The 10,297-nt window shown below is 35.9% G+C and overlaps 1 protein-coding gene and 1 pseudogene across 2 annotated transcripts; one reads left to right on the top strand and one right to left on the bottom strand.

Moving 5' to 3' along the window:
• Positions 1 to 2,477: 2,477 nt before the first annotated feature.
• On the bottom strand, positions 2,478 to 8,317 carry LOC147938316 (vacuolar protein sorting-associated protein 36 pseudogene; annotated as a pseudogene). The gene is made up of 2 exons (XR_015566247.1): positions 8,162 to 8,317; positions 2,478 to 3,293 (listed from the first exon to the last, which is right to left on the bottom strand). The product of XR_015566247.1 is annotated as a vacuolar protein sorting-associated protein 36 pseudogene (transcript).
• Positions 8,318 to 9,295: 978 nt separating this feature from the next.
• Positions 9,296 to 9,869, top strand: LOC104715277 (uncharacterized). Its single transcript, XM_010432696.2, has one exon. The coding sequence runs from the start codon at positions 9,337 to 9,339 to the stop codon at positions 9,688 to 9,690; it is 354 nt and encodes a 117-aa protein (XP_010430998.1). The 5' UTR covers positions 9,296 to 9,336; the 3' UTR covers positions 9,691 to 9,869.
• Positions 9,870 to 10,297: the final 428 nt, after the last annotated feature.

A 10,297-nucleotide genomic window follows, 5' to 3' on the forward strand; every position in this document is an offset into this window, starting at 1 on the left:
GTCCCGTGGATCCCACTAGCCCACCGCTAGCTGCCCCAACGGACCATCCGTGGACCCCACTAGCCCACCGCTAGCCGTCCCAACGGACCCCAAGCTGGCCCTGCAGGGCATCGATCCTAACCCCTCACTGGGCAAATGGTGGCAACTTGTCCTGTGGGAAGGTTGTTAAAGGGTGACAACCCGTCCCGTTGACCCCACTAGCCCACTGCTAGCTTGCCCCCATAGGCCCGAAGCTGGCCCTGCAGGGCATCGATCCTAACCCCTCACTGGGCAAATGGAACTATTCATCCAAATCCACAGTAGGTTATTGGTGCGCCAGGCGTTCCTCGAACCCTGGTCCCCACCCTTTAACAACCTTCCCACAGGACAAGCTGTCACCAATTGATCTGCAGGTCAATTGGTGACTGCTTGTCCTGTGGGAAGGTTGTTAAAGGGTGGGGACCAGGGTTCGAGGAACGCCTGGCGCACCAATAACCTACTATGGATTTGGATGAATAGTTCCATTTGCCCAGTGAGGGGTTAGGATCGATGCCCTGCAGGGCCAGCTTCGGGCCTATGGGGGCAAGCTAGCAGTGGGCTAGTGGGGTCAACGGGACGGGTTGTCACATATACACATGAGAAATCGAGACTGTCCAGTCCTTTAAAAGAAGGTCATAGCACAAGCGTACTAGGAATGACAAGGGATACGTATCACATATCACTGTCGTAAGAAATCCAACCACCAACTCTGAATCCACCTCCAACTCCAACCGAGTAATCCGTCTTTCCCAGGCGATAACCAAACCATAGTAGATACCCCATAATTCCGCCAATGGTGCAGAGCAAATACCGATGTTAAAGGCAAAACCGCAAATCCAATCCCCTTCCTTTTCCCTCAAGATACCACCAGCTGTAGCCAACCCGAGGTTGTCCCGAGAAGCACCATTTGTATTAATTTTTACCCAGTCATCTTACGGCCTAGTCCATGTAATGTGTCGCACCATTTGGTCACCAAACGGGCTCCTCGTACCCGCCAACGAGTGAGCTTGAAACACTTCCTGTGCCACATCTTTACCAAAACGAACTTTATCAGGATATTTCCCATTCTCCCCAAACACAATCTGACATCTTCATTTCCATCCCTACCACACTGCCATTCCAAAAATGGTAGCCCAGGGCAATGCAAACCACAACTCTGTGTCCCTGTAGTTTGTATGGATCCACTCCAACAGGGTTTGGTAAAAGAACAAGGCACATCTATCAGGTGCCACAATCCTTCTCCACAAACCCGACATCGCTGGACAATCTCTTAGAACATGGAGAATTTTCTCCTCCCCATCCTTACACACTTGAAAAATCCCATAATCACTCAAATGGCGCCTGACTCTTTCAGCATTGGTCATAACCACCTGGTTCGAAACTAACCAGAAGAAAAATCTTACCCTCTCTGGAAGAACTGCCTTCCACAGCCGCCCAAAGAAGCACTCCATACACAACTATGGGACCTTAGTTCGAGTTAAAAAGGAGTAGGCTGAACTAACTATGAAGCGCCCGTCCTGACTCGCACCCCAAGCAACTCTATAGTTGTCTAAAAAAGTTTATAGGATACATTATCAAAAAGTTACGGTTTTTGCATTTATAATTTGTTTTGAAAGATGCGTGGGTCTCAATCTATATATACATTTTTCAAGTACATTTAGCAAATAAATCCTAAACTTGCCACCTATTTACAAGACTGCCATTGGTATTTAAATTTAATTTATAAAATTTAAACAAAAATATTAAAATGACTAACCGATTTTCCAAAATTGGAACTGATATTAAATATAGGGAAAATTGGAAATAAAGGATCACTAAAAAAAAACTGTCTATATACACTTTTTTTTTAAAATGGTCATTTTTACCTAAAATACCCATAGAAATTGAAAACCTCACATTTAACAAGTTTTAAAATGTGAAATATAGGAAAATGAGTAGATATACAATAATAGAGGTAATATTATTTTTTCCAAAAAAAAAAAATGTATAAGTTTATTTTTTTTATGGATAAAATTTGATATAAAAAATTTAGAAAACGTTTTCTACTATTCTGAAAATACTAGATTTTGTATTCTAACATTTTGTACATGTTATACTAATTTCAGAAAAGGTTTTTGTTCTAAATAGTTTAGTAGTCCGAAATTCAAAAATTCTACGATATTCAGAGTATGTATTCTACGGTTTACTCTATGTTCTAAACTTTTTAGTATAAACCTTCTACGATTTACTTTATGCTCTGAAAACGTTAGAATATGTCTTCTTCTTTTTACTCTATTTCTGAAAAAATTAGTAGATATATACTACAGAAATATAGAATGTATACTCTGAAAATTTTAGATTTCACTATATATAGGAAGTGAATATTTTAAAAAAGAAACTAAATAATTTATCTAAGATTGTATTTGTTTGTTAGGAGTACGTTCTAATTTGAATTTCAAACTAACTTTAATTTTCGTTCCTTAACATAAAAAGACTGATTTTTGCTAAGATAAGACAAGATTATACAGACGAAGCAAGACAAGAGCTTTTGACGCATTTTTTCTGCCATACTCACCATCTCTTTAGCCTTCTTAATCTATAAACCAAACAAAAGTACTATAATTCAGACGCAACTTGACTTGAATATGAAACCAATAATCAAATAAGAATCTTTCCCTTCTACAAACAGTTGCAGATAAACTCTTCAAGATCAAGTTAAAACATATGAAAAATACATGTCCTAGACTTTTATCATCTTGCAAGTACTTGTGCGTGCTCTCCCACTGTTCTTGCTCTTTCCTCAATATCCCAGCCAATCCCACCATCCTCACTGTTCCATCGTTTCCATATAAACCTTGAGCAACCGTTCCAGATCCTCCTGAATGAGAAGTCTCAGCCTCGCTCTTGTCCCCCTCTTCCCATGCCCTGCCTCTCCAACATTCCCAAATTTTTTTTTTAAATCCATCGAAATCCCCTTTTCCCTTGAAGACAATAGTCACCACAATCGAACCCGGATCCGCTTGAAATCAGATTCTCGGCGAATGGAACATAGACCTTATCGATTTCTTATGAGAGAAGATGTGAGTAACAGCGGCGAGAGGAATCAAAGAAGGAACATATCTGTTTGATTGCAAAGGGATCCATATGAGATGATGAGTGGTTAAGATAAGATTACCGGACTTCAAAGCGGTGAATCGCGGCGGATCATCTTAGGAATCGAAATCGACGGAGGAGAGGAGGAAACAGTCGACCTCATTGCGTCGAAGCCATGGAGACTCAATTCGGAAGCAGATCGATCATACAACTTTTTTATTTTATTTTAAGCTACATTTCTCTGTCCGCTGTTCAACCACCGCTGTCGATTAATCAGAAGAACAAGCCGCAGTAATTCACCGTCCGTCAAAGCCGGGTTTTCGAGTTTTCATTCTTCGGGGTGTATAAACCTCTAACTCGATTAGAGGTTTCATCACTTTGTTTTTTTAAAAAAAATTTTGTTAATTATTTATTTACTGTATTTTCGTTTTTATTTTGGTTTAAAAATGTAAGGGTAAAACTGAATTCCTATTATTATAAAACATATCTCACCAAACCTAAAAAATAAAAGTACATATGGACATTTTTTGGAAAAAACATCCTTTATTTCCAATTTCCCCTTAAATATATAAATTATTGTTACAAATCTAATATTAAACACAATTTTCCATAAAAATCGGATCCTAATTTAATTAAGTTGTTGTTTTGGAAATATAATTATTATAATTTCAAAAAAAGAAAATATTTTCACTGTAGTAATTAAGTTATACATAACTATAGTAAGAGACTAAATAGTTTTGGAAACATAATAATTTAGTTATTTTCAATTACCATATAACATTCAATTAATTTTTCTAAAATGTCTTAATTCTGATTGTTTAAAAATACAAAAATAATAAAAAGTTACATTCTCTAATATTAATATGAAATAGTTAAATTCACACAAAAAATAATTGCATGTTTTCATAAGGATGACTTTCATTGATAAATATCAAAGCTGTTATTATAATTAGCTATTTTGGATTAAAATTGTTTTTTAGATTTGTTAATATCATAATTTTAATTTTTAATTACAACATTAGCTATATTGGATTAAAATTATTTTCTAAATTCGTTAAGATCATAATTTAAAAAGTTAAATTACAACAACCAAGATTTGGCATTTTAAGTTATCTTTGATTAGGTTTTCTATTTGTGGGTCAATTATATTTTAGAAGATATTCTATAGAATAATTTTTAATTTGTAAAAATATATATTAATTGTTTACACAAATGTTTCTTAAATTTTTAGAAAATATTACTTTTTAATTTTTTAGTTAAAACCTAACAACATACTGTAAACATCTCCTCCCCTATCTATATATACATTTTGTTTTTCATTTAATTAATTAATATTAAGTTTCTATTTTTGAAAACAAAATTTCCCATCCTAAATAAATTTCCAAAACAATTGGAACCATTCTCTTAAACAGTAAGTATTAAATTTATAATTAATTTAATTAATATTAAAATTTTCTATTTTACAAAACAATATTTTCTCTATACACAAATTTTCTAAACAATCAGCCTAATCAATAAACTAATTGATTTTCGATCTTAAAGGAGGATCTGTGGCCGAGATTTTTGATCTCAACGCATTGATCTCAACTTATATAAAACTAATTTTTACTTTTCACGGATTTCATATGATGAATTTTTGCAGATTATAAATCTTTGAACATGTTGCCTGACCCGCCTAGCATGGCGGGTTTAGACTATAGAACCAACACTAAAACTATTAGTTTATCTCATATATACTATAGATTTGTAATCATAGTTTGGAAAATTAACTTATAAATTATTTGGTATATGAACTAAAAAATATTACACATACTATAACACATTCTTAATATTCAAAAAAAAAATTAAATACATATAAAAATATAAAATAACATACCATATAGGCATATACCTCTGTTTAATTCTAGAGAACAAAACAAATCTAGAAATTTATATTCTATCTAATAAAAAATTTAATGTAATTAAGTTATAAACTTTATAAAACTGTAAGAAGAAGAAAAAGAATTGTAAACAAAATTATAAATTTATTAGACAAAAGTTAATTAATTGAGAATTTGAAAACTAAATAAATTAAAAATTATTATTTAAAATAAAATAAAATAATTTATATTTAGCCCCGCAGTGTACGACGGGTGAAATCCTAGTTCATACTTATGTTTTGAGCATCCACCCTCTTATAGCCACCTTTGTCTATTATACATTTTTTCAATTCTTATAAAACTGAAATATCTAGTAAATTCATAAGATTTAACTAATATACAAATTTAGAACATAAAAACACAAAATATGGTGTTACAAATGTTTGCGTAAATTTTACCTTTCTTTTATTACACTCTCTAATAAATGGTGCATTTAGAAAATATTTTATTTTATTTAAATAATTGATGAACAAAACAAAAAATATTTGTAATTTTAATATGAATATATATTACTCAATTATGTGTTTTTGTTTTTATTTTCAGATTATTTTATTGAAAGGGTATTAAGTTAATCTATATTATTAAGAGTTAATAGCACCCATACCTTTATTATGTGAAACCTCTTACAAAAACACATACTTTAAATACTCCCTATACATTTTCATGTTTTTTTTGTTTAGGTGTCCATTTCTTAGGACGTTGCGATCTGTTAGTGGTGGTGAATTGTGACACCCCGGTTTCAGAGACTTGTGGAGAGGTTTAAAGAATTGATTTGGCCACCTATGTCACCAAAGTGCATTTATCTTTTCGGTCAAAGGGCCTGAGAGAACTCTAGAGTTAAACGTGCTTGAGTTGGAGTAGTCTCAGGATAGGTGACCTTGCCCTTTTCTGAGGAGGGGGAGATTCGTTGTGTGTCGACTGTGATTTAACCAGCATTACCTCCTTCCATGGCTGGAAGGTCCAGGTGGCGTCACTAGCACCTGGTTCACCTCCTCGCTGTGGGTTTAAGCCGGGGATGTTCGGGTAGCTCGAAGGGCGGAGGTCAGAGCAGCGTCCACATCACCAGCTCGAACACAGCGAGAGGCGGATGTCTACTCTCTGATTTCGCGGAGCATTGGTTTCTTGGCCATGGAGAATGAAGGAGTAGAGGTCGAGGATGAGCTTGATACGCGTGGGTGAGCTAGGTTGGCTGTTCAAAAGACGAAGATATGACGGTCAATAACCAAAAAAGAAAAAAATAACAAAACAAGTACATAAGCGTAAAAGACACAGTTTTAGGGCCCGCCTGTTACCTGGAGGACCTGACGAGTAGTCGGCGCCCTCATTTTAGGGCTGAGCAGTTGGCGCAGGTGAGTCTGGATGTTCAATCAGGATCAGTTGGACCGGAGGCGGGTTCAAATTTGGGTTCGGCAGCTCAGCAGGTATGGCCGGTACGATCGGGATGTTAAGTGCTGCCACAATTCAAGCTTGCAAAAAAGTGTTCCACCAAACTTATCCTCCCCATAACCTCTTTGTTAAACTCTAGATTGATGGAGTCAGGGGATGCTCTCCAGAATCTGTAAAAAAAAACAAAGAGTCAATGGGTAGGTTCGAAAGCTCGAAGGTCTATTAAAATTGGAGTTGAGGAAAACTAAAAATCAACTAAATGGTCAAAGATAGTCCTGACCCACGCATATGGACCACTATGTCAGGAGCTATGTGAAGTTTGAACGCCCCACCGAGGCGGGGGTAATGCAGAAGTAGAAATACTTCCCCCTCCAACGGTTGTCCTTTCCAATCGCGTGAAGGATTTCCCTGTCCTGCCTCTGAGACATGTAGAATGTCCCTTGGAAACCAGAGTTTTGTTTGATTAAACATAATCGAAGGATGTCGTCGACACCAAGGAGGAGTCTTTCCTTCGACCTTTGACGTATAGTCCGATAACGTGCTAAAAAAAGTTTGGGCACATCTATGAAAACGCCATATGAAGCCCCCAGAGGATCAAGAAGATAATGTCGGGGATGGGAAAAACTAGCCCGCATCTCTCAAAGTACGTCTTGTACGCACAACAGAAACCGAGAGGAACAGTCTTCAGAGTATATAACTCTCCAGGGGAGAGCATCATCTCCACATCATGAGGAACACCAAACTTCTGACGATGATCAGTGAGGTGCTTATCGGTAGTAACCGGTGGGATGTGATTTCCTCAGAGTTCTAGCTTATTTGTCATGATGCGAGTTGATAAGAATTGACTTCGAAGTCGACGAGAGTTAGCGGAAGAAGGTTTTAGAAGAAAAGCATATACGACAAAGATGAAAGCCCTAAAATTCTTAAGAAAGAGGGGAAAAGGAAAATTACCTTGGTGAGTGGATGAGTGTGCGGTTATGACGAGACGTGTGATTAATGATTTGTAAGTCATAATGGCCACGGTTTACAAGATCCCATGAATTTCTCTTTCTCGATCTGAACCGTTTGGACCTTTCGTGATACATCCAAATTCGAGGATCACTTAGCCGGATTAGAAAGGATAGAAACTCGCCAAGGTCCAACGTGCAACGAGGGAGATTTTATGGATTGAGGGGTCGCACAACAGTTGCAGAAGGCTGCTAATATTCCCAACTCCAATCGCTGCTAGATATGACACACTAGTCCAGCAAGAGAAGGTTGTTTTTTGGATATTACACATCAAGAAACAAGGAAGTGTTCTAGACAAGGAACAAAGAGATAGACTCATAAAATGAAAAGGAAATTGATTGATGATTCTCAAATGAGATTACATGTGTTTATATACAGATAAGAAACTTGGTAACAAAGCTAAGTAATGATTATTCTTGAAACTAAAAGACAATAAATATAGATAGTTGAATGTAGACCAAACTCTTGAAGTTTTCCTTTCCAAGGTGAGTTGAACTTCATTTTCGTCACCCCTCTTTGACCAAAAAATAAAGTGATTATTTTGGGCTTTCTTGGACTTGTATTCGGCTCAAAGTGGACTTCCAAACAAAAGAGTAGACCATTAGTGAAGTGTGAGTCCATTGCCTCATTAAAACCTTTCCTGAAAAACCCATTGGGACAAAACCAATGATAAGGAAAAAGAGTACAATGTCCACACACCCTTCGGTCCACTTAGCTCTTCATTGTGTTCAGATCAAGGTTAGGGTGTTGTGTTGTACTTGGTTGTCCTCTTTGTTCCAAATATCGTTAAAAATCAATTGGACAGCTCCAGCAAGTTGTTTGGTCCTCGCCATTATCATTGGTCCAACGGGTACAAGCATTGCATCTTCCTGAACAAGCTCAACTTCCACTTGATCATTCTCAGTGCTGCCCATTATCATATCATTTCGCATCCACCGTTGGATTCTTAGGGAGGAGAGAGGAGGTAATCATCACGAATCACGGGAATCAAGATTTAGCATAATCCCCCAAGAAAGATCGCAAAACCGAAACATCAAAATATTCCTCGGATATCTTCCCCTCGACCTCAAGAATGAAGCTAAAGGGCTGAGGGGAATTGTTGGTGTTGGGTTTTGCCGATCAAAAGACCATGCACGAGGCCCACTGAGCGACGGGTTTTAAGAATTCATTGTGGGCTGGCATAGGGCCCAGAAGGCATTCGTTTGACCTAGAGGAGTGATGAGTCTAACGAAGGAGAGGATCTCGGGGTGAGTTGAGCGGATCATGGACGAACGAGGCAAGATCATTGGAGAAAATCTCGAAGATTTATGTTAAGAGTTCTTAAATATAAGTATCTGGCGATAATTGTAAATATGTAATTGTAACTTTCCGATTAAAGAGTTGAATACAAATCCAGTTCGTCACTTCCTTCATCGTTCTTATTGATTTCTACCGAGAGCCTGACCCGAAGTCTCCCTAATCCTATTTCACTTAGTTAGTTCATAGAATTGTGGTTTTTAGCACCTATAGGGGGTAAGATATAATTTTGCTATAAAAGAAATATAGCAATAGCAGAAAATAGGTGTGGGTAAAATACTTTAGGTAAAAGTAGGTGTAATGCTATACTCCCTAATATTATTTAGGCTAGAAAATAAATTTTTGTATATCATCAAGCTTCCTTATTTTATTTAATAGAAAATAATTGTTTCAATCTTGGGAAGCTAAGGAAGGTAAGATATATGAATAATTGAAAAATAATATGTGCATAAAGTAAAAAAAATAATGAGTAAAGATTATAGATTTCTAAAAAAAAAATCAATCATCTAAGAGTTATAAATACTAAGAGAAGTTTTAGTATTTTTTGTAGATATGCACAAAGCTACATATATATATATATATATAATTTTGTCAAGAATAAGCCCAAAGTTGTACAACATAAAAAAGGAGTAGAAACATGCAAATCATGTGGGCAACGATCATCTTAGTTTTGATAATAGTATTATCAAAATCTATAGAAACAAAGGGAAATGAGAAAGTAAATGATCTTGCGCGTGCTTCATCGTCGGTACTAGCACCTCAATCACAGATGGGAATATTGCCTAAGCCTATCCCTTGTGCTTCCCAGCTAAGAACAATTACAAATTGTACAAACGCATTGAAGCACTTTGAAATCAAGAAGGTCACAAAAGTGTGTTGTAAAATCCTACTCAGTCTTCCAGAAGATTGTTTTGGTACTTTGCTCCCTGTGCGGTGGATCTATGACGCTGTACTTAAAACTACCTGCAAAGCACTAGGTTATCCCAAATAAGATTTGTGTGTCTCTTGCTTTAACAAATGTCAGTAACATGTACGCTATTATTTGGATACAATAATTATAAAGGTCATCATATTTATGAACTGCTATATATTTGTTATTTATCCCAATACAGTTCTTGATCCAACTATATGGTATATATGATATTAATATTAAGGCTTGACATGCATATAGATGAATCCAGACCTCCATAACCTTTTTGATAAAATATGACTATTATTGGGAAGCTCTGTTGAAGAAAGCGGTCTAGGCGGCCGCGTAGGCGCCATTTAGGCGCTAGGCGCTCAGCATACGCTTAGACGACCGCTTAGACCGCATAAAAATTACATAATAATATATTTTTTATTTTTAACTAAATATATTTAAAATTTTAAGTTTTATATTCATATACATATTTATAAATGTTCATATATTATTAATTTAAATTAAATAAATTTATTTTTAACTAATTTTGGTTTATAATTTATTACTATTTATTTATTCTAACATATGTTTTACATAATTTTGTATATAATATCATATATATAATAATTTTTAATGTAAACGCCTAAACCGCCTAAAAACGTCTAAACTCCGACTAGTCGTTCTAGGCGCTAGGCGC

This window comes from Camelina sativa, chromosome 9 (genome assembly GCF_030686135.1).
Source record: "Camelina sativa cultivar CO46 ecotype springtype chromosome 9, ASM3068613v1".
In the NCBI taxonomy this organism is placed as follows: Eukaryota; Viridiplantae; Streptophyta; class Magnoliopsida; order Brassicales; family Brassicaceae; genus Camelina; species Camelina sativa.

What these genes read in the sequence shown, in the direction of transcription:
- LOC104715277 (XM_010432696.2), top strand. Translation starts at nt 9,337, where the DNA reads ATGCAAATCATGTGGGCAACGATCATCTTAGTTTTGATAATAGTATTA.